Source organism: Leptidea sinapis, chromosome 23, assembly GCF_905404315.1.
Source record: "Leptidea sinapis chromosome 23, ilLepSina1.1, whole genome shotgun sequence".
NCBI classification, from domain to species: Eukaryota; Metazoa; Arthropoda; class Insecta; order Lepidoptera; family Pieridae; genus Leptidea; species Leptidea sinapis.
The window spans coordinates 1,622,474-1,648,226 of NC_066287.1; the positions used below are offsets into that span (position 1 = coordinate 1,622,474).

Below are 25,753 nucleotides of genomic sequence, written 5' to 3' on the forward strand. Positions count from 1 at the left end.
TAGCTGTTTATTTGAGATTTCTAGCTACTGACTCATATTCTTCTTTGTATTTGCATCGGATATCAAAGGCCCACTCGTCTTTTCCACTAAAAAAAGCGGTCTGTCTGGTAAATGTTCAAAACTTTATCCACCAAGCATGGATAGAGTATAAAACTTGTTTTAAAAAGTAAAAAGTATTATACATAAACTTCAATAAAATTGACAATACTTGTTAAAAACATGTATTTTTTATATTGGTGTGAACGCTGTCAATGTATCAGACTGTATCAAACATGTCTCAGATCTATATGTGCACGCAAATGTGTTTTATACTTGTATAAAAAGGTATTTGCAACACAGTGTTAACGCAAGAATGTTTCAGACAATTGAAATACATGTTGAAAACAAATAATTATGTTTTGACAAGTATTCTACAAGTTTTGTATAAAACGTGAGTAAGAGTGTTTTGTTAGTGTTACAGATACCCAAATTTTTATTTTATCTATTTTCTGTAGGTTCTTATATTTTGGTATAGACATAGCTTACGGTTTTCTCTTGTGCTAGACACAAAGGTGTCTAAGGTATAATCATCCACAGATTAAACATTTTATGACCTATTGCTATATGAAAAATCATAGAATGTATAATATACTTTCGGCCATATTTTGGTGCACTTGTATGAATTTCTGAAGTGGATATTGTTAATTCAGAAAATTCAATGCTCTTTTAAATAAATGGAAATAGATCAAATCACTAAAATATAAATGAAATATTATATTTACAACCGCAACACTTACTTAGATCGAACTAATTGTTGCCATTAAAAAGGTTAGTAAAAATTAAAAATTGTTGTATAGAAACCCTTGTTCAATTATTGTAGTGTTGCAATAAAATTATTTTGTTTTTCGACATGTCATTTTAAATCAGCCACACAACAGTTTAGTTGAAGTAAATACTAATATTAAAATAATAATTTATTATGCTGTTATGCTTATCGTATGCGAATTCGAGGAAAATGTTTCCACACTTTTACTCTAACGAGACCAGATTTTATTATGAAGATTGAGGAAAGTTTAGAAGCATAAAAACATGGCTAATATACAACTATGGTGACTTAGTAAACATAGTTTTAAGCTACTTTAAATGGAATCTTCCTTTATTGTCCTGACCTTCTTCAACAGACTAAATTATTAGATAAAATTGGCATAGGTTTGTAAGACTGCTCTAGAGCATTTTTAAATAAGTATTGTAGTAATTAATGCACCTATTAAGTAATACCTCAATAACATTGTATTTCAGAAAAAAATGTCCGGCCAGACTAATGAACAAAAAGATTTAACCTCAGGTTCTGATAATCAGGTTGTTGCTGAGTTAAAAGATGGTAAGTGTAATGTTAAATATTCAAATTATTCAAGCTTATTCTGTTTAAGTCATATTAGCTTATATTATTGCCACAATATTCTATCCCTTTTCTTGACTTGAGCTATATCTATCTTAAATATCAGTTCAGTTTATATCAGGCTGAATATCAAATGTAAAATCAAATTGTATATTATTACATAACACAAGATATAATATGATACAACAATAATATAAGATACTAGCTGACCCAGCAAGTGTTGTATTGCCATATAAAGAAATAAAAAAAAAAAAATCAATAATTAAAAGTTTTGGGGTTATAAAAAATAGATTACAACAGATTCTCAGACCTAACAAATATATTGTACATAAAATGTATTGTACTACAATAATCATTATATTCAATTGCCATCTTGCAACTCTATTGTGTATCTTTAAGGAATAGAATAATATTAAAATCATGCTATAAAAATAGGTGTTGATCATAGACAACTGAAAATTTGAAGTTGTATGTATTTTTTAAGGCTGAATTATAATAAAATAAAAATATTTAGGTGTGGGTGACCCTTACCATTTAGAGTAATGAAAAGTAGATGTTGGCCGATTAAAATCCCAATATACATCCAAATTTTCAAACAAATTAGTTTAGGATGACTTTGGTAACACACACTGGGACATTAGAATTTTATAATTAAGATAAATATCATAATATAATTACATACATAAAGCTTCTTAAACACATATAAAAGTTGTAAGTATAAGAGAAGCTGATTTTAAGCATAATATAGTTGTAGGAAGTGGTTTTTAGTAAAGTACTGTCTGCCTTACTGAGTATACCAAGCTATTAAGAGGCTGATATGGCCTTCTCTTCCAAGTGACCACTGAACTGAATATCATTCAATATATCAACACCAAGTATGCCAATATATTATTTATATGCAGATTTTGCCTTGAAATTGATGAAACACCTCTTCATCTCCTCTGCAATTGTCCACTAATGCATAGGTGTAACACCATCCTTGGCGACCAGACCCTGATCCCAGGAGCTGTTTGTAATACTCACATCAAGAAGATACTGCAGTTTGTAAAGGTGGCTTGAAGACAAGCTATGAAGTATGAGGGCCAAGCATTATAGTTCAATTCTGGATGCTGTGTTACTCGGACTCACCAGTAAAAAAAATGCCAATAAAATGGTTAAAATCATTTCAACAATTTTGTAGTTGCCTCCAATCAAAACATGTCATAATATACTGGTGGTGTAATGTTATTAGATAGGGGTATAGTCTTGCAGTATACAGGAATTAGTGATAGTTTTGTAATGAGTAACAGGAGCATAACATTCATTGTTATGTTACACATTGAGTGAATATTGGCACAAAGTAAAAAAAATGAATTTGTATTAAATTTTTTAGTAATGACTTTTATGATTTAAGAACTTTATTTCTCAGAAGAATATTACAATATTCACTACTAGAGTTTTGTATGGAAAAATAGAAACACACTCTTCAACATAAAGACAATTTTTCTGAAAGTTTTCAATGGTATGCTGTGCTGGTTATTTTAGCAGTTCTTAATAGAGACATTTTAGTGTGTCCACATGTTAGCTGCAGTTAGACCACACTCCCATGCTTTTAATTATAAAAGTTCAAATATGTTCTATATTAAATATAACAGCCATCAGGCTGTTATATTTAATATAGAACATATTTGAATGATTCCATTTCTTAATTACTCGTACAAGTCTTATGGTCGGTTTCTGAAGTACTTTTAACCGCAGTTTATCTATTCGATAGCGCTATTGGTTCGATAACCGACAAAAGTGTGTTTCTGAACGACGCAACACTAGTTAAACTCCGTTTAAACTACAGTTAACTTAACTGTTCCATAACTTTATTTGACGTTTCATTTCAGTTTTAGGTTATAATATAAATAATAAAGTACCTACCTCTGTTTCAAATATAGTAGCAGTAGTATTGTTATTTGTGAAAATTAAATACATATTTTTTTATTATTCGGATTACGGCATAATGGATTTTCCGAGCAGTTCCTCAGAATCTGATTTGGAGTTACTGGAGTTTATTTCTAATATATCTGTACCAAGAAACTTACGATGTTTATTATTTTTTAAAATTGCTGGATTTCCAAATGTAATTGGGTGTATAGATGGATCTCACATACCAATTCAATCCCCTGGAGGTGAGCAAGCAGAGCTATTTAGAAATAGAAAAGGATTCTTTTCTATTAATGTACAAGTTGTATGTGATGCAAGCTTATATATCCGTGATATAGATGCTCGATGGCATGGATCTACACATGACAGTACAGTGTATCATAATTCCTTAGTAGCACCTTCTCTCTTTTGGTGAAGTTTTTGCTACGTTTGATGGATTCCATATTTTAATTACAGAAAAAGACAAGAAACAAAATGTTAAACGAAATGCACACTACGAAGTTCGAAATACGAATAACGAAACGAAATTACGAAAACAATTGCATTTCGAAAACAATAGTTTCATATTAACATCTTTTTTAAAAAATAAACACCCAACGCTGTTTTACATACAGCCACTGATAAATAAAAAGTATAATAATATTTTACCAATTTATTATTAAAGCACTTCTTTATCATCACAGAAAATAATAATGTACTTAAAACTGGAATTAATTATGAATTTAAATGAATATATTAATTTAAACTTACCGTATAAAACAGAGCCCTCTAGTGGTACAATAAGGAACCAGTTATCGATTGTATAACTATTGATTATTGAACGATGCGATCGGTATTCAGAAACGAAGTGACAGTTAACCGACGCTTATCATATACATAACTTTAACGGACCAATAGCTAATAAAAGTTTATCAGAGAGCTTCAGAAACCGGGCATTAATCATTACATATTAAAATTACTATGGATGTTCATTCGTTTAAGTGGTATAATATAACTATATTCTATAATTTTCAGGACGATTGCAGATTGTAGAAGTAGAATATAATGACGTAAGTACTATATTGTTTACATATACCTTCCTCAAAGCTCCCCACAGAAACCAAACCTATCTGTAGTGAAATCAGAATAAATGTAGACGAGACAGCTTGGGCATGAGAACTTTGTGTTGTATATCCGAGATTATCAAAATTGCTGTATTCACATCAAGAAATGACATTTTCACATGTCAAAGTCCAGCAGTGGACGTCTTCCGGCTGATGATGATCAATTAAACTTAAGTTTGAATAATAATAATTACTTTTTCGTTCATGTGTGAAGTAAGAAGTTATCACTCTTCTGTGATCGCAATATTTTACACCGTAGTTCGTTTTGTAAATTGTTTCGTAAAAAATATCATGATAACAATAATAATATTAAGGGCTCTGCAATTTCAATTAATTAATAATACTGATTTCAGAATGCAGAGGTAGGTGAGAGCTCCAATGGCAGCAGCAGTCATAAATATGTGGAGGTGATGGACTCCTCTGGCAAGAATGTTCTGCTAGATCTGCTTAACATGACCATTGTCAGGTATTAATTTTCTATATATATTATCTATCATACTAGCCGTTCCCGCCCGCTAAGCTGAATTTTAAAATGAAGGAACGTTGGAATTCCAAAAAAAAAGTAGCCATAAAACGTCTAGGATACATCGTATTAAATGGTGGTAGTTTCATGTCGATACGATCAGTGGTTTAGGTTTAATAGAATGTGTTAGGTACACCATTAAAAAATTTTGGAGGCACGGTTATATTTCCATTTTAGAACTTTACAGTTCGGTTCTTTTGAGCCCAGCGCCGCAACCCTAGTTCGATACGCCTGTTTTTTGCAGTCAATTGCTGCTTTCTGTAACTGACGCATTGAACCAGGGCTGTGATCTTCTACCGATCGGAACTACAGAGCTTGGGATAGAAATATCCATGCCTTGTAGTATCACATCGGTACTGGGATCATCCGAAGGGAATCAAACCTTGCCCCAAGGGTAGGATACAAAATAGGAACGCATTCTATCTAAATCTGCTGACTTGTAGTGCAAAACGCGGTGGGTAGCTGGTGGTCTGCGACGTGGGCGTCTGATAGGCACTACACAGAAGGGCGTCGACAGAAGCCTGGTGACTATCCGGATATGTAATCAGTAGATGATCTAATAAGGACGGCATGTGGCTGTCCACATCCAGGAGCCGCGTTCTGAACCAGTTAGGACAGACCATACGCCAATACGAAACTATGTACAGATCACCCTGATCTGTGGTACTTAACCATTGTCCATTCGGCATTATGCCCCTTGAAATTAGTCAAGACAAAGATTTCAGCGGAGGGGATCTGTGCAAGCACGTCGTCAATTGCCGTTAAAACGGAGCCTATGAGATGATCCGTTTCTGTGTTACCACTATGCAACATTTTGAAGCGTGTGTTAACTCACTATCGGGAGTATGTATGCTCGCTAGTCCCCCTGTTCCATTGAAAATCTCAAGCTGACGGTAATTACTTGGATAAAGTTTTATCCCACCACCTTATTTTCAGGCCACAGGAAGGCGAGGATTTGTTTCATCTAGTCCCCAACGATGAAGATGGAGAGGCAGACACTGTGACCTGTATACTTGCTGATGATGAAGAAGGTAAAAGTCACATTAGGTGTCGCCGATAAGTTGTAATTCAACCATAATCCTAAAAAAATTGATATGCTGGTGAACGGTGCGCTTTACTTGACCTAAACAAATGCATATATACAAAACCTATTAAAATTAAAAATATTTTATAGTGAAACTTCTATTACATCACCTCAATTTTTTTTCGCCCATCGCATGTTGTATACCGCGGAGTATCGCGGCCGATTGTAGTTGGGGTGAAGTTGTATCATTAATTTCAAGTACTGCTCTCAATTTAGTTTGGCCGCTCGGTGTAAGGCGCTAGATTTAAGCTCTGGTTCCCGAGAGGGAGAGTAGGATCGAACCCCACACCCTATCATATTATAATAAAAAAATTATAAAGAAGTTACGTTTTTTTTCTTTGTTTTTAAATTTATTGAATTTTTGGAAATTATTTTTGAAATATATCTATATCTTTGAAATAATTTTAAAATATTGATGGGAAATGTGTGTTTGTAAACTTTGTCGGTTGAAGTTTCACTTTTTCTGTCTTGCCGCACGCATTATGTTTTTTTTGTCAATTACGAAATTTCTAGAACTTCAATTCTTACAATAATTATTTCGTTTTTCCCTGTTCTGGCAATGAAATAATGTCGCAGCAGAACTTTCAAACTGTGCGGATAAAATTATCTCATAGAATTGTTCATACAAAAGATAAATTTGAAATTAAGGATTGGTCTCCTCTACGCTACATCTAGATACCGCACTACCTAAGAACAATAGCTTTTCTATTGCGGCAACTATTAGATGCTTGTGTGCTTGGCATCTTGACAAATTAGAAATAGAAATTAATAAAATACAAAGTAATTACTGATGATATGTGATCCCAGTGTCTTTCTTTTTTTGTTGTTGTATTATTTTAACATAGTTTTACTACGCAACCTGGCATTTTAGTTTCAATTATTAGCAAAGTTTAACAGAACATGTGGCACATCAACGTCACGTATCCAGTTGCAGCGCAGCGGAGACCAATCCTTAATAAAATCTAAGTAAAAAATCGAAATAAAAACTATCATATCTCTCAAATTGGATCAAACTGAACACAGTAGGCAAAATTTGATTAAAATCGCTTCATCAGTTTAGGAGTTCGTGGATAAACAACGCGACACTAAATTTTTATATATAAAGATTATGTTATATCCACAATAGCAATGAAAACTTACCACTTTAAAATTGAAACAGGTTTTTAAGCAATCATGTCATATACATAATAGCTTTTGTTTGCAATGCAAGCCGTTTTTCGTTTTCTAAACATTTTTGGCCTTACAAATAAAATTGGCATAAAGTTATAACTAATCATAAATCAAGAGTATGTAAAATGTTTATAAATAGACATTTCGCTTACGAATGGTTTTTTCGGACGTATAACGTTTCCCGCGTTTATTTGCAAGGCCGCTTGTCATTATGAATTATCATTGTATTGACAGTGTTGTCAACGATATTGTAAACATTTTGCATTTTCTTTGTTTATCATCAGTTATAACTTTATAACAAGTTTATTTGTAAGGCCGTTACAGTGTTACTTAGGTATAACGCTGAAAACGCGAGCGACCGCTTACCCAGATAAACCCTTTAGGGGTTTTCGTGGTATTAAGATATAGAAATTTTATTGTATGCTTTGTTTTGAACAAGAAATGAAAAAAAAAATTGTTAAGATAAGGTTTAAGAAGAACAGTTTCAGGTTGTTCTCTTTGCTCTCTTTGCATGGTCTTCTCCAGCAATATTTAGGTATTTCATCATTCCATTTTTTTTAAATTTTCGTAATTCTTAAGTCACCAGGAGACCTATTACGAAAATCGAAATACGAAGTTTCGGTTGACGGATCGTACATATTACGAAAGTGTTTCGGATCCGAAGATTGATACGAAGTTCGCGATTAGACATTTTGCCTTTCGTTTACCTTATTCCCAAATTCATTTGACATTTACGTTTTCGTTGTTTGACATTATTATGATCATAACTACTTCACTTTTTACGGTTATGTGTATGGTTCCGAAACGAATCCATTCGCACTATTCGGATCCGATGTACTTTGGTACTAGGATTTAATTCGAAGTTCGTCGTTCTTTCGTTTCGGACCGAAACTACGTTTTTCGATTTTCGTAATAGACCTCTTGGGGCAGGAGGATTTATATATAGAGAGTGGCACTTTAGTAGCAATGACCTTAAATGAACTCCGCACATCTAGGAAACCGCCTCTACTTCATATCCCTTACCATCAAACGCAGTATCGATCAAATATGTGCAATATTTTATACAATAGTGACAACATTATAATTTGATTATTTGCTGGTATGGTTGGTGTGATGTCATTGGTACTTATTCCCCAATATTTATTAAATTTTATAGAAATAACTACGGATTAAAATCAAAATTAGATCATAACATCGATATATTTTCAAATATTAACTTTTATATAAAAACAGGTGTCCTTGTCATTAAAAGGCTTAAATATAGATTAGTAACTATGTAATTAGTATTAGTAGTAAATTCATTATTGTTATTTTTCTAATTTGTTTTTAGCGTTAGTTTTTTAGTTTAGTAACGATGTGCATACCTTTAATTTAGATATGTAAATAGTAACACTTATTATAATTTTGTCTTATTCGTATATATAAAATTATGTATTTAGTTGGTAAGCCTTAATAAATAAATAAAAAAATAAATAAATGTCTTACGCTACTACCGCTTCGGAAACGAATGGCGCTCTGAGAGAGAAGAAGCGGCGCAAGAAACTCACAGCATTTAATTTTGTTACATAAAAAGTAGGTGTGCACTTAGTAAATACTATATATTGGCGCTAGATTAAACTTATTTTTATAAACGTACTTGTATTTTTTTTTTAAATTTTCGTTTAGATATAATTTGATATAGTTTGTAATTACAACATTACACAAATAAAGTTAGAAAACAAAATTTATGAACGATGCGGGACTCGAACCCGCGGCCTCTTGCGTTTCGTTCGAGTGCTCTTCCAACTGAGCCAATCGTTCGCATCGTCAGTAAATTTTCTATGCTTTGTTCAACTCTTGGGTTGTGGCTTCATCTACAGGATCTACTTTGCAGTTGATAACCTGCTCAACCCCAATATTTGCATATTAGGAAATTTACTTGAGATGTCGCTCTTGCAAATCTAAACAATTTGTTAAGTTTTATAGTGATAACCCTCACATCTGGGATTAATTACACAAATAAAACTATGCTACCCTACTACGCAAGAGGCCGCGGTTTCGAGTCCCGCATCGTCCATAAACTTTGTTTTCAAATTTTTTTCGTGTAATAAATCTCAGAAGTCAGGGTTATCAATTTAAAAATATACTAAATTGTATAGTTTATAATTTTTTTTCTATATGTGGTCGCTTTTAATTGGCTTTATATTTTCATATGTTTTAACTGTAATGTGTTTGTGGCTGTAAGTTTTTCCTTATCAAATATTTCAGAAGATGGTGAACAGTACATAGTAGTAGAAGGCCAAGATGCTCCAATGGTTTTCCTTAAGGCTGACAACATTAAGAATGAACAGCCACCGGATCATCATCCGCTGCCGGACAACAAGATGGATGATAACTATTTGTATGAGGATACGCAGGAAGAGGTACTAATTGTACAGTAGAACCTCTAAGTCGAACATCAAGGGAGAAGCCAAAAAATTCGAGTTATAGAGAATTTCTACTTAGGCTATAGGATATGAAGAGGTTGAGATTCATTCTTATAAAATTTGATTGACTTGAGTTATTTATCATCATCATCATCAGCCGGAAGACGTCCACTGCTGGACGAAAGCCTCCCCCAAAGATCTCCACAACGATCGATCTCATCAAACGTATTTCGGCGATCTTAACAAGATCGTCGGTCCATCTTGTGGGGAACACTGCGTCTTCTGGTGTGTGGTTGCCATTGTAGGACATTTCTACCCCACTGGACATCTGTCCGTCGAACTATGTGCCCTGCCCACTGCCACTTCAGTTTTGCAATCATTTGGGCTATGTTGGTGACTTTGGTTCTCCTACGGATCTCCTCATTTCTGATTCGATCTCGCAGGGATACTTCGGGCATAGCCCCATTGCCTTCTGAGCAAATATGAGATATTTCATCAGTTCCATAGTTAGCGACTACGTCTGCGTACCGTAAGTCATCACTGGCAACACACACTGGTTGAGAACTTTCGTCTTCAGACACTGTGGTATTATTTGGGACTAGAAGATTTTACGGAGCTTCCCGAATGCTGCCCATCCTAGTCGGATTCGACGTGAGTTATGAATTCGTGATAATTCTATTCATTGAATACTCCTACATTACTTTCTAAGAAACAATGGTATACTTACACTGTCCTCAAATTCTTAAAGTCGGTAGCTTTTTTTTCTTCGAACTAAGGTAATAAGTTGTTAAATAAAACATTACTATGATCGAGATACACAGGTGAAATTTACTTTTTCTTGTTATGTCGGGAAAATATTCACCAAAATGGCTTGAAGGGAATCACTGATATTTCGACTAATATGGGGTTAAGATTTTCAGTAATGGAAGTTTAGGTGCTTGAAGGGAAAATAATTTTCTAATAAGTAAACATTTTTTTCGATATTTGGAGGTTTCCAATTTATCAAGGTTCGACTTAACGAGTTATTACTGTAATAATATTAAGCCTTTATTAAATTCAACCATCTTTAAATACAAATTAGCTTAAGATTACGCGTATATTAAAGTTATATTATTGGAACCCCACTTTGGCTATGGGCCTCCTCCGGCATACTCTATTCCTCCCCTTCTGTGCTTCACCTCTCCTTCTTTTCCTTTCCTCTCTTTTCCGGCTGTTTCCGCCCTTTTTTGCCAGTCCATCCAAAATTCGTCGTTTCAACTGTCCATCTTGTAACCATGAATGTCGCCATATGACCTGCCCAGAGCGACTTTTATTTCTTTAGTGAGGAACCTAAAACTAACTTTATTTTATTTATTGTACAGGATGCCAAACCATCTCCGACACAGATATTGAACAGGCTGAAGGCAATTCAAAAGTCAAAGTAAGTCAAAGTTACATTTGAACCATACTAAAACTAATCATAATAACCATAAACAATAGTAGTGATCAGGGTTTTGTAGCCTTACGTGACGCCTTAGATAATTTTGTACTGTGTTATAAGTTATATTTACACTATTGTGGGTAGATATTTCACCCCAATCTGCAACAACTGTTTTTTAGTTTTCAACCGTTACTCTAGTGAAATTTCCCGATTTGTCGAAAAGTGAAGCAACAATTTCTTACCAATGCTGGTGAGGGCGGTCGCTCCATTCCCAATCTGTGGTATCATTAAGAAAGTCATTTATGTTATAGTAAACTTTACCACACAAACTTATTTAACATTTGTTTTGAATTTGGTAACACATTTGTTTTGTTTTGGATGATGTTGTTAAAGCATATACAGCGCCCAGTTCACAGAGTACTGGATAGTCAACAATAATAGCAACTCTGTGCACCAGACCAGGCATTCAGTCCGGTACTCCATATGTGGTATTGTCACCAGGGCGCTATTGATGCAGCTGTCGCGCGGCAGACGCGGCCGGAAGCGATTAAGCGCCCTGCCAACACCACAGGAAATGCTGACTTCGCCCAATTTCAAGTTGTATCTGTACTCTTGCAAGATGTGTGCCTTTAAGTGTAACGCTGTCAAGGAACTTAGCGCTCACAAGGTCAGTGTAACTGCTAAAAAAAACTACGTTTAAAAAACCGACTTCAAAATTTAAAAGTATCAAATAACTAAAAATTTAAATGGCACCGACTTCAAAGCTATCAATATGTAGCACATACAAATAATACTATTTTATTAATATTAAAGGTAAAGATTTGCATAAGGGATGTATTAAATTAAATTTTTAGTTATTTGATACTTTTCAGTATTTGAAGTCGGTTTTTTTAAACGTGTTTATTTTTTATTTTTTACGTTTTATTGTCACTTAATAATAATATATAATCAACCTGAATGAAAACTCCAAAAAAGGCGTACACAGAAAACAATTATGTCGTCTAGGCAGACGAAAATTTTCGTATAAATGTTCATAAAATTAAAACTACTGGGCCAAACTATGTAAAATTTTTATAGGACCAAATGGCATCTATTTCGCATCAAACAAAAAAGAATTACGTAAATCAGATCATAAATCTCAGAGTAATCGGTGTACATACATAAAAAAATACCGATCGAATTGATAACCTCCTCCTTTTTGAAGTCGGTTAAAAGCTTGCGCGACCATTCTACGGGGTGACAGATGTTGGCGGGGAGCGGGTAGTATTGCGGGGAACAGAGAGAGACAACATAAAAGCGATATAGAAATTGATCCATAAATTAAATAAATGCTCTAACAAAACATAGTTTGCGAATAACTTTGTCCTCAACTGCCTTCAGTATAAATTTATAAATAGGTAGTGGAACTATTACACGGCCACATTATCTCTGGACCTCGCTGGAACGTGAGGCCCCCTCCCGTTCCCCTTTCACCCCCTAGCGCTCGTCCTGTTGCGTCAGTACGGTTTGCAATTTCATTACCGTATGTTATATATTTAAGTACATATGATATTTTCGTGCTGTAACTGTTTTGTTTCTGAAGTTTTCATTGTTATGTTTTGACTTTTCTTGTTAATAGTTCGGCCAGAAAGATATATACATTTTTACACGCTTTATATTAGCTTCACTTGTATGTTTGTTTTTTACTGACTCCTTTAGACGCGATTTTGACCCTCTTTAAACGGCCAGATTTCATTCAAACTTTGTAGATTTATCAAGGACCGATGACTATACACTAATTTGATAAGATTATTCCATTATTCAATTTGCAAAATAAGATTTTTGCCAATTTATATAATTTTGAAATAAAAAAAAATCACTAATAAGCGCCATCTAGTAATTTATTGTAAACTACAAAGGAACCGCGCGACGTGTCAAGACAGTTCCTCAAAATTATAGTATCTAATTCGTTTAGAAGCGAATAGATGGCGGTGAATTTGTATTTCTCGCCATCTAGCAGCATTTTAATAAACTCTTAAGGCAATTATGAAATGATATCATGGAACGTACGCGTATACAAATGATTCTGCAATGATGAAGTAATGTTTTTATTTATGAAAAGATAGCGCTGTTAAAGTAATCTATTTCCATTATAAATTATTAATGCATGATTTACCTGAGCTAATTATTATAAGAGCTAGTTCAGTGATCTCCGGCCAATGATATTATAGTATTAAATGAGGTAGATATGTCACTAGCGCGCCGAAATTAAATCGCCTAAATTGAGTCAATTGGTTCCTTTTGTCGTAGTCGCTTTCTCGATACGAAAACGGTACACACGCGTTTGTTGTTGACCGAATTGCTTACAATTTGAAATAGGTACAACATTAAAATGCCGTCTTGTGTTATGGGAAGATGCACTAATTACGAAAGTAAAAAAAAATTATAGAATTACATACCACAGTTAAGAAATCACGAATTATAACATTTTATTTGATTTCATTATTTATCTAATAAAATAAATATGTTGCCATGACAACGCCGATCGCCGTCAAGCCGATTAAGATTAACGTACAGAAATGACAAAATATTGATGCTGTCTGTTGCGGGATGATCGAGGTAGAATATTTTAGGAAATGATGTAAAAAAGTCATTGTTGCAGTGAATGTAATAATTTTTAATAAACAAGCGCGTGTATAGGTGGCTGCACTATCAAACTACTAAAACAACTTTTAGGGTAGGTAGTGGATGTAGACAGTGAGTGCTATTTGTTTACGTAGGAGTTTTTTCAGTATATCCCTTGCTAACTGCAGAACAATCAATCGATCATTTTCTTCTTCTCCCATTACCTTATTGTAATAAACCCTCAACAAAAAGACATTCATAAATAATATAAGATACAAAAAATAATAATTGTAATCTTAAAACTATTTGGGATAGTTGGTCGTTAGTAAAATTGTAAAAAATACTTTTACCCTTACTGTAGATACCTTTCGGATTTGTTTTGGTGTTCATCAATGTGGCTATATTTTATAATTTATATTAAATATTTTTTTTATATAATCAATGACACATTATCTACCTAATTTCAATGCATATTTACTACTTTATAACATTTACTTCATGAACTCATGAATGAATCGTAATTTAGGCATAAATTATGGTGTACGGTAAAAAATCATATCTGATGAATTAACTGTATTTTCTCTATACAAATACGAAGCAATTAGCAAATTAGAGTTATCTCTTTTTCGCTTGCGATAATTGCATTTACTATCCTTCTTTGAGGTGTAATGGTAATGTAGTGTGCTATGGCAATGTTAAATTATTCATGTGTGCGTTAGTGTATCATTTTCAAACACCGAATGTTGTCTACTTAACCTATCTATACTTTTAAATATCATTGTCTCCGGCTAGCTGAATTAAGTGATCTTTCAATATAACTAAATTTTTTTTATTCGCAAATATTAAAATCCCTTCATTCAATCTAAAAAAATTAACTTAAAAATGAAAAATAAATAATAGTTTAAAAAACTAAAAAATACGCTTTATATAAAATTCAACTAAAAATAGAAAATAAATTTAAATTGAAAATCACATCTACGTGTGTAGTCGTGTGCTAGAATGTCGTTCTACTCCGTCCCCGTCACCGTGGGACGGTCGCGCACGAAGTAGTCGGACTATAGTTTACTTTTCGATATTTTACAAGTTTCGTGCCCTGACTGTGTATGGGTTCTTTAGCTGAAGTCTTGTCATGTGTGCGATCAGTCGGTGATCACATAACAAAAAAGACCCGTATGCTCGTTTGTCGTTCTGTTCCAAAAAAATATATTATTATTTTTATTATAGTCTCGCCACTTTATCTCATAAAAATCTATGCAAGATATTAAGAGGAGTGTTATCGAGTCATAGAGATAATGAAGTGATGTGGTTTGCAGGCGAAGGAGCACGCAGGAGCTGTGAAAGGGGACGGCAGGTGGAAGAGTGGCAGACCAGCATCTCGGATAGCGCTGCAGTGCGGTCGATGTCCTTATCGAGCCATCACGCACGCAGAGGTACCTACATATTCATTTGTTGTACCACCCGAATTCATTATCTCTGGTCTTCACATCGATGACGTCACATCGTCGTTTTGGTACGGTGCGCAAAACAAGCTTCACTAGGATATTATTAATAAATAAACAAAGATTTTTTTTTTAAATAAAGATTGATGTAAAGGTGTTGTGATGCTGATTATTATTATTATAATGATGAAAAATCAGTGAAACACTATATCGAATATTAATAAAGATAATTTGATAGAAAAAATTTAAAATAATTCGCACCATATTTTTATTTTTTATGTAACTATCCGTCAATGCATATAAAAACCCATTGAGTAGTTTCAGAGGTGTTTAAAAAACAGTAATTTTAGATACTGGTAACATTTTGTTTCAGCTCAGAACACACTTGACGCTCTCGCATACAGGGAGCAGGGACGAGGATGATGAATCCGAGAGTAAGTTGATTTTTTATAACTGGAGCTGCTTGTTGGTGGCTGGATGATCTTGTTACCGGGAGATCTGCTTCATGTTTTTTTTTATTTACTTTAATTATCTTAAAATCAAAGAAATTATATATTTTATTTCATAAAGTGCTCGCATAATGCCTCTATTTATTTACGGTATGTGTGGATTGATGCACCTACTGTACTTCAATATCTCCTGTGTTTACTTTTTTTTTTAGATTCTCGCGTAAGCCTTTTAGTTTTTGACGTTTGAGTATTTTTACACGCTTTATATTAGCTTCACTTGTATGTATGTTTGTAAGTGACTCCATTAGACGTGATTTTGACCCATTTTAAACGGCTAGATTTCATTCAAACTTTGTAGATTTATCGAGGACTGATGACAAAACACTAATTTGATAAGATTATTCCACTATTCAATTTGCAAAATAAGATTTTAAATACAATGATTTATTAACAATAACAGGTCAACCTGACAAAAAGCAGCACCCGTTCACGAGTTGACGCATGGACCAGCCATCGTTCTCTTCGCACATATTTGAAGGAGCTGTTTGACCTAACCCCACTGTTTTACAATTACAAAAATTTTATTATCATATTCACCATCTGGATGTGTTGCGTTCCTCCACAGTGCGACTTTCAAGGAACTTTCTGCCAAACTTTGATTTAACTAGCACAGTTGTACCCAGGACGATTCGGCATGAGTACCTTCAAAAAAAGCGCGTACCTACGTGAAAGGTCAGCAACGCTCCTGTGATTCCTTCGGTGTTGCAAGGGAGTGTGGGTGATGGTGATTACTTCGTTTACTGCCGCAGCTAATTGGTTTTACTTTATCACGAATTCCATGTCAACTGATACGACTTAGACAAAAATAACTGACAAATTGCCAAGTTACCAATGTCCTTTGAATTCGAGCGTTCGAAATTCAAAAATCGTGAAAAATTTTTGTGTATGACAGTAATGGCGGCTCTACATTAGTTCCGTGAATTAGCGGCACAAGTTGTGGCAACCACATTCAGGGGATGCGAGTTTCACGTACAGTTACACGTCACTATCATCAGCCGGTGTGTACGCGCGAACCCTTTGTCGCGGGACAAAATACCGACTCTAATCGGGGAACGGGCGTGAAAGCGCATGAACCCCGTAAATTCTTATACATTCACGTTCACCCTTGTTCACGGAGCTTCACCGTACTAAGGGTTTGTACACAAAACTGCGATGCGACGCGATGCGAATTCGCAACGCAGAAAATTACGACACGAATTGCTGCGATGCGATTTCGTGCGGCAAGGCGTCTCCCAGGGTGACCATTCCTTCGACGACCGTTAACCGTACTAAACGTATTTTGTGATGCGATGTCGCATCGCAGTTTTGTGTACAAGCCCTAACGTGGAGCCGCAGCAACTTACTGCGAAATGACAGTCGTACTTTGAATTCCAGCGCTCCAAACTCAAAAATCGCTCAATTGTGTATGTCATGCTATCTCTAAGAATTCAAGAATTCAACGGTGCGGGAGCCCAATTTGTGTATTCTACTCCGTGGTCGTGGAATACGATATATGCGACATAACTGTTACTCTTAATAGTGATTTTCATTATTATAACACTAGAAATAAGGGATTGCTTGTAACTAATTCTAGTAGGCTTCATAAGATACATAATAACTTTAAGGGTAAATATATACACTTTTATAAAAATAAAGTCCCAGCCACTGTTCAGGCATTATCTATAAATAAATTTTAATGTTTTTTAAAAAATGGCTCTGTCGTAAATCCTACTACTCCACATGTGAATATCTAAGTGATCGGACAGCCTGGGACTAGATTATGATTATTTTGTAGCAAGAGCAATGACAGTACAATATTGTATATTTTTATTAAAAATAACGCAACAAAAGAATGCTGGGAGAGTTTCTTGCGCCGCTTCTTCTCTCTCAGACCGCCATTTGTTTCCGAAGCGGTAGTAGTATCTATTATATTATAAATGACAACAAAAAGAATTCTAAAGGAATCCATTTTGAGAAAATAAATGCCTTTTATGCCTTTTTAACAGCACATGACCATCACCTTAACAACATCTGAACTACATTTTCAGATAAGGTAGACCTGAGCAGTGCGGAGGTGGAGGCAGCAGATGTGCTGGTCTGCGGAGCGTGTGGATACGAGTCCTCGAATAAAGCGCACTTTAAGGACCACATAGTTGAGGAACACGGCGCCGTGGCTTGTTGACCTTCCATCAGCTCAGCAACTTGGCACGATCATACCTACTGCTTTAGCGGTACTGCCGCTATATCTATTTCTGCCGCAAGATAGGCATTTGTACTGTTGGTTTTCGGTTTGAACGGTGTGAAAACCGGTGCATGATCACATTATTAAAAGATGAAAGAATAAGTGGTTTGAAAAATATTTATTTATTGGTTTCCAAACAACATACATGTATTAAACTTTACAAAATAACTACTTAAGGTAGATAATGATTAACATATAGGTACGTCAATTAAATGGAAACACTTATGATGGTGTGATATATAACTAAAACAAATAAAATCACGACTTAGGCAAAAGGCAAAAAAAAAGAGTGTGTGTCAGCTCCGACTGGAGTTTACTCCTCAAGAACGATTCTCTTTGAACAGGTACTAATCAAAAGGACTTTGATCCAATGGAGTCCGTTACAAACAGACATACAGCAGAAGCTAATAAAAGCTTATTAATTAAACAAATAAATCCTTAACGCTCAAAATATGTCAGTAAATGCCCAAACACATCTGTTAAAAGCGGAACTCAAAATTCCAATTTTAAAAGGTCCATCAAGGAAGTTACATTTTGGCATACTTCTAATAGGTATATTATACTACATGCTTAAGCTATCACGCAATATACTGTGTATGCTGGCTACACACAAGTATATATACGCACACACACACACACACACACAACTGAAAAGTAAAAGGTGCCCGAGAAATGATGCGCACCAAAAACGTTACTATCCCATTTAATGAGTAGGTTTTACTCTCCATATTTTTCTCATACCGGGCGCCTTATATGAAAATCGATTCTTAAGGAGTAAACTCCAATACATGTTATAACTGATAAAAAAATTAAGTACAAAAATTTAAAATACAAATAGGAAGTTAAATATTATCCAAAATTTTATAACATAGATTGAGCCTAAACTGATGCACATTTTAAAATGCACAAATTATAAGCACGTAAAGATAAGCTAAATCGCTGAAGTTACTAAATATGTGTTAGTGATTCAATTATTTTAATAAATATCCCCGTGTTGATATAAACAATCATGTTAATACCGTATGGTCGATAAAATTAAAACGTGGCAGTCGGCCATCTTGACAGAACGACCAATCAGAGTGAATTACGTCACGGCTTAGTAGTAAGCACTGTGTAACTTGAAATGTTAAAGATAATAGTGGACGTTCCTTATCACTTATTAGTTATACATGTGATTAATATAAAAATGGTTTATTGATATTTTTGCATTCATTTAATTATGTTTTCAAATCTTGATATCATATAGTTTATACAAATAAAAATTGTAACCAAAATTGATAAACGATGCGGGACTCGAACTCACGGCCGTATCGGGCTCCGTCCGAGCGCTCTGACCTACTGCGCCAATCGTTCGAGTGATAGTTTGTTCATAAAATTTGGTTGCAAATTTCATTTATATAATTGATCCCAGAAGTGCGGCATATCACTTTAAAAAATAACAAACTGTATTTTTTTTATTTAACTCAAAACTAAAGCGAACGGAACGCGTGTACTTACGTGTTTGACATTTTTTTAATATCTTTGTTACATCCTTGTCAATGTTACAACTGTTCGTTTCTTATAAGCGCCTGTAGATTTTTATGCGCAATTATAAACTCAAACGTATACAAACAAACAACGTTTGCGTCTTGTCTGTTGGAATTACAAGTTCTTTGAGTTTTATTATTATATATTATTAGTACTTATAGCAATTTAAAAAGCAAATATTTACGAATATAAAAGACCTAAAATCGTTCGTGTACAATAAATTCGATAGGTATGCCAATGTCTATAGGGAAATTGGCCGAATCCTTTAAATTATCACGAAAGTGCATTATATTCGCGATATTAAATAATTATATTGTGAAGCAAACATTAAAATATCTATGTCCTTAAAAACTCTTTGGGTAAAAATTGTCCAATAATATTTAAAATAGTACTTCAAGATCTATCCAAAAAAAGAAGATAGGAGAATGAATGAATTACACATATTCCAACCAAATTCGTTATGCAACATAATATACTTTTAAATGTATTATATTGTAAATAAGTAGTATATTTTTAAATGTATTATATTTTGTTTACATATACCTAGTTTTATTTATTATTATTATTAAAAATAGATACTATAATCGGGTGAAGTTGTACTACACCTGTAAAGGCAAATTTTCGAATGTTCGATATTACTTTTACAAAACAATATAGCGCATTTGCCTATTTCTGTCATAATGTTTCATTTCGACTAGATGGGTATAATGTAGCAAGATGGGTAATGGTGAACACGAACAGTGGCTAATTCGTCTAATGTCGCGTCTGATAAAGACTGACTAGTTAAGATAGCGATATAGATGTTATTATATTCTATTGAGAAACTCATTAAAACTTACAAAAAAGAGTAATTTAACTTAATCTTTTATTAGTTTAAATAAGGACTTATAAGATGATTTAGTTTACTTTTTAGTACTTATCTGCTGTATGTAAATAAAATAAAGATTATATTTGTTTTTGTGTTTTATTTTAATCAACACGCGTTTGATACTTACCTGCTGGTAATAGCGGACGAGCGAAGAAAAGATTATTTAATTAAAAACATTAAACGTAGTAAGTCGCAAAGTTTATATCAAGAAGACATGCAGAGTTGTCAGATTTATTCATACACCTACCTATAATTTATTTTACAAATTTAATAATTCATTGTTTGCGTTCTTGCTTTAGAACTAAAAACCATTCCGTTTACAAAAAATACTGATAATACACGTGTTGTTGAAATAAATATATTGATATGGCGGCAATGTATAGGTATGTCAATTATTCAATGATTGAATATGAACACTATAAATACGGCAAATATAAAGCAAATAGCGATCATTATAAGTTTTTTTGTGTAATCTGATGCTTTAATACGTAGTAAACGTACAATTATTATTATTATTATTATTTGAAGAGGGTGGCTATTTCCTGGTCCTAAAAGGTCCCTAGTAACACCGCGTCCAGAATTGGACTATTGTGTTCGCCACTCATACTAAAGCTCATCGTCAAGCCCTACCGCCTTTACGAACCGCAGTAGTTCCTTGACGCGAGTGTTGCAAACACTATCTGGTGGTACGAAGTAGTTGCCAAAGATTGTGTTACGCTTATGCATTAGTGGGCCGCAGTCGCAGAGTAGATGAATAGGTGTTTCATCATCCTCAAGGCAGAACCTGCAAGCCTTGTCGCTTCTGATGCCGACCACACTGAGGTGCTTGTTTAGGCGACAGTGCCCGGTTAGCATCCTAGTGAGTATGCATAGATTTTTCCTGTTCAATGATAGGGCTTCATTCGCATAGCTACTGTTGAATGCCCTTATCAGTGCTTTAGAGTGGTTTAAACCTGAAGAGTTGTTCCAGCGTTTAAGTGCTTCTTGTTTACATTGGTTACTCAGGGTGTGTCGGATGGCGCTCTTTGGCAGTCCACAAATGGGTTCCGGACCTTATCGGACTGCTTTAGCCCCAGCTCTTGCGAGCTCATCGGCCATTTCATTGCCTATGATTCCGGCGTGCCCTGGGACCCATTTGAGAATCACTCTGTTTTTCATGCCTAATGAATTCAGGCATTCGACGCAATTATTGACTAACTTAGACGACGTCAAGTCAGCGTCTAAAGCCAACAATGCTGCCTGACTATCAGAGTGAATGTATATGTTATGATTGAAGTAGCCTTTTTGGATATTGGTTTCCGCGCATTCCAGGATGGCGTACACCTCTGCTTGAAATATGGAGGTAAAGCTTCCCAGGTTTGTGCTGGATTTAAACCTGGGGCGTTCTCCATAGACCCCACAGCCTACTTCATTTTCCATTTTGGACCCATCGGTGAACCACATGAGGCTCCCGTCCTTCCACGTGACTTTGTTGTTCATCCAGTCGTCCCTGGAAGGTAGTTCCACGATATAGTGTTTAACAGAGATTAATTGTGGAATCATCTGATCAGGTAACATGCCTAATATGTGGTCTCGCAGAACTGAGTCCTCTAAGGTCCTAAGCGTTTGCGACATCCAGTTACATGAACCCCCCTGGGCGATTGCCCTCAGCATGCTTGCCTTCGCCTCTTGCTGTATGAACAGTGGAAGAGGCGGTAGGTTTAGCATTGCTTCAATGGCCGCACCAGGAGAAGACGTCATGGCTCCGGTTACCAACATACAGGCAAGTCTCTGCAGGCTATTTAGTCTGTCTGCAGTTGTTTTCTGGTTGGCTTTGTTCCACCACACAATGGAGGCGTATGTGATTGTTGGTCTCACAATTGCTTTGAATAGCCATAGGAGGATCTTGGGGCGCATTCCCCAATGTCTCCCTACCAGACGTCGACATACACCCAAGGTTGTTTTAGCCTTTTTCACGGCTTTGTCGATGTGAGAATTCATTCTTACTGGCCGAAGGGCATAAAATAACACTCCGAGGTGCCCAGGTATCGGAGGTACACCGTTAAAGTCTGAGCTCTCCCCCAGACACGCAGCCCTCGTCACGGTACGTCTCACAACTTGGCTTGGATTCCCTCCTCCTTTATCCGGGCTTGGGACCGGCACCATACCAACCCTTTGATATAGGGAAGGATATGGAGGCGGAATTAATTACGGAAACGGAAACGTACAAAGACATGGCGCATTTTGGAATAACTTTCATCTATAATGTAAGGATAATAACTGCTAGGCAGCCATATTGGATTTCAATGTACAAACTCTCAGGCCATCGTGGGAAGATAATGCCAGGCGGAGTATATTTATACCAACCATGCTAGTCCTCAGGTTGCCCCAACTTTAAAATTTATTTTGAGGTAACGGCCAAGGGCTGACCAATGAACAACATTGGTTGTTTTAATTATTACAATAATTAACAGTGTACAACAATCCATATCTAAACTATAAATATAATTAATATTTTAGCAATTATTGTGGCACAACTTTAGACAGAATTAATTATTTGTTGCAGGTTTAATATGTTTTGTCTAGCGACATCTGTTGAACTTGAATAAAAATAATGTTATAATGTGTAAAGCGCCATCTATCGATACTTACTTTTGTCATCAAAAATTTGATGGTAAGACATGTAAATTAACTTTTCTAACTAATACTGCTACTGAGTACTAGAGAGCGCTGACACAAACATTTTGAGAAATCTTGAAAAAACGACAAAAACTAAATTACTAATAAAATACCGGATTAGGCTTAATTTTATATTGAATTATTAGTTTCAATTTCGTTGTACATGTTGCTTCGTAGGTGTTATGCTTGTTTTATTTAGTCTAGTAAGGTAATGTTATGATAATAATAAAGAATGCTGCATTATATTATTTTGAATAAGGTTTCATTTAAATAAAAATCAATTTAAGAGATTAAAAAGCGTCGAATAATAACTGAATTTTAACTTAATGTTAGTTTTTTATAATAATTTATAAAAATGTACCCTACGTAATGGTAGAAATGCTTTGCTTTAAACAATTCCTTTAAACACTAGATGGCGCCTACCTACACAACGATATACATATAAATTTGTGATACTCTATGGTATTTTAGAAATTACCAGACAATAATCGGCTGTTATCTGTCTCTATGCTATATAGTTAACTCGCGCGACTGTGCGCGTCTTAGATTAATAATAATAATAAAAAGACAAAATTACCCGTAGGTTTTTTTTAGTGACAATAAGGGACGAGACGAGCAGGACTTTCAGCTGATGGTAATTGATACGCCCTGTCCATTACAATGCAGTGCCGCTCGGGATTCTTGAAAAACCCAAAAATTCTGAGCCGCACTACTATTGCGTTCGTCACCTTGAGAGATAAGATGGCAAGTCTCATTCGCCGAGTAATTTCTACGGCGCCCTTCAGACCGAAATACAATAATGCTTACACATGACTGCTTTACGACAGAAAAAGGAGCCTTTGTGGTACCTACCCATAATCTAGCCGCATCCTGTGCAAAGAAACCTCCCACTGGTAAATACCCTTCGTTTCCTCATACGACACCCTTGGGCCTGAAACTTCCTTATTCTTTTTATGCCCCGGAGAATCATAGGGCAAAACTGTGAAACTTAAATAAAGTAACAATTGTCCCGATAGGCTAATAGGAGGACTATCCACTACAGGCGTTACATCCACCCAACTCCACCAGTCCTTAGAAACTTACATTAGAATTTTGTATATGTACGTTATTAGTATAATTATCCTATAAAAGTAAAAATTGTCTTATGGTAGATATAATAAGCAACAATTTTTTACATTGTATAACTAAAAATCTTGCAAAGACGGCTTTGACAATTAGTTATTGAATATTAACGAATATGGCTGTATGGGCTCGAACCTTTGCCTACCCTAATAATGGACGAAGTAACCAAAAAAAAAAAGTTAACGTATGTTATTGCTCATACCAAAAAACATTATAAGGATAATATTTCAAAATTTTTCAATATACTCGATGATTACCATGACAAACTGTTGTTCTTAATTAACGTATGTCACAAATGTCAGAAAATTTCTGAGAAATATTATAATAAACTAAGATTAAGGATTCGTCTCCGCTGCGCTCCATCTATATCTAGGTAGGTATCCCGCAGGCGTAGACACAAAGTGCAGCAACTAGTACTACGCCGAAGTGGGCGTACTCAAGCCAGACTCGAACAATTTGTGACGTTGACGTGCAACACGTTCTGTTAAACTTTGCTAATAAATGAAACTAAAATGCCGGGTTGGGTAATAAAACTGCATCTACGAAAAACACTATGATCACATATTATCAGCAGTTAGTATTTTGGAGAGGATTTTTGAGGGTAACCATGTCGAACCGCCCATGAAACACCGCGCAAGAAAGCTCATTCCACAGTTTAGCGGTACGTGGCAGTAAGTTCCTTTAAAACAGCACTCTGGAAGAACGCCTCACATTCATAGGAAGAAGATGATGAAAAAACTATGCTATGGATCGATGAAATAGAAGTATTTATTCCCTACTATATATTCGTCTTAACATAAAAACAATAGCACAAGAAAACCGGCGTGTTAAAAGTTTAATTAAAAAAATGTTCAAGTCACTATTTTAGTCAGTTCCTCATTCTTTTCGCGAGGGTTTTTCTTAAGGTGTAATGCTTTAAGAGTTTACACTGTTTAGTTACTAATGCCAGTAGTTTATTATGCCAGTTAGAGATGAAAATTTTGATTCCTTCGCACTGCGTAGAGATGTCGCTTTAATGTCCGTCGTGAATTGTCATAAAATAGTATTCTTCTTTTCTTTTAGAAAGTGGAATCACTTATACCACTAAAGCACCTGGAAAATAAATGTAGAGAGAGAATAAAGTTGCAAGAAAATATGGCAGCATAATTTTTATACGCTTTTTTCAAAAATAAATTCACAGTCACAGTGGATTGCATGATATACAAAACACTTGAGCTGTGAAAGCTTTGCATATAATCTATGTGTAGAGTTTATTTGAGAAACAGGTTATACTCATAGCGATGTAAAAAAATATGGTGATAGTAATTCATCAATTTGTTATTTTTTATTGATTCTTCACATGGAAACTTTATTTAAAGTCATTTTCCGTATAAGGTACTTTCACTGGAAATTTAAACATTCTAAGAATTAGAGTACATTTTAAATAAAATATTATTTAATTAGCTTAACATTAACTTTCGTTGAAATAAGAGCGCCATAGGCTTTCCGGTGGGGCAAGTTTAATCCAAACCTTTCTTGCGCCACCAGAAGATTCAATCACAGGACAATTTTAGGAAAGGGAAAATCTTTTTTTGTAATTCCACTTACCGTATTATCAAAATTGAAAACACCGCGCAAGGAAGCTCATTCCATAGCTTGGTTGTGCATGGAAGAAAATTCCTTGAAAACTGCACTGTAGAGGAAGGCCACACATCTAGATGGTAAGAATCATATCGCAGTTTGTGGCGTGTCGTGCAAAGGTGGAATCACAATTATAATCAGGTCAAACACCAGTGGGAGGCTCCTTTATACAGTGCCGGCCAGAGTATGGG

At 34.9% G+C, this 25,753-nt stretch overlaps 1 protein-coding gene across 2 annotated transcripts; it reads left to right on the plus strand.

Moving 5' to 3' along the window:
- Positions 1-536: 536 nt before the first annotated feature.
- Positions 537-20,249, plus strand: LOC126971441 (uncharacterized). Of its 2 annotated transcripts, none has more exons than XM_050817762.1 (11): positions 537-807; positions 1,279-1,360; positions 4,304-4,338; positions 4,746-4,858; positions 5,852-5,946; positions 9,417-9,571; positions 10,936-10,994; positions 11,496-11,661; positions 14,912-15,028; positions 15,411-15,471; positions 17,574-20,249. In XM_050817762.1, exons 2-11 carry the CDS (start codon positions 1,285-1,287, stop codon positions 17,705-17,707), a joined length of 1,011 nt encoding a protein of 336 aa, XP_050673719.1. In that variant the 5' UTR covers positions 537-807; positions 1,279-1,284; the 3' UTR covers positions 17,708-20,249. The 2 variants fall into 2 exon arrangements, with proteins under 2 accessions (XP_050673719.1, XP_050673720.1); XM_050817763.1 differs by lacking the exon at positions 537-807 and adding an exon at positions 880-1,188.
- Positions 20,250-25,753: the final 5,504 nt, after the last annotated feature.

Bases quoted from the DNA above. Each gene is read 5' to 3' on its own strand.
- LOC126971441 (XM_050817762.1), top strand. From the start codon at position 1,285: ATGTCCGGCCAGACTAATGAACAAAAAGATTTAACCTCAGGTTCTGAT. The intron at 4,859-5,851 runs GTATTAATTTTC...CCTTATTTTCAG, and splicing joins CTTAACATGACCATTGTCAG to GCCACAGGAAGGCGAGGATT. The intron at 5,947-9,416 runs GTAAAAGTCACA...CAAATATTTCAG, and splicing joins ACTTGCTGATGATGAAGAAG to AAGATGGTGAACAGTACATA.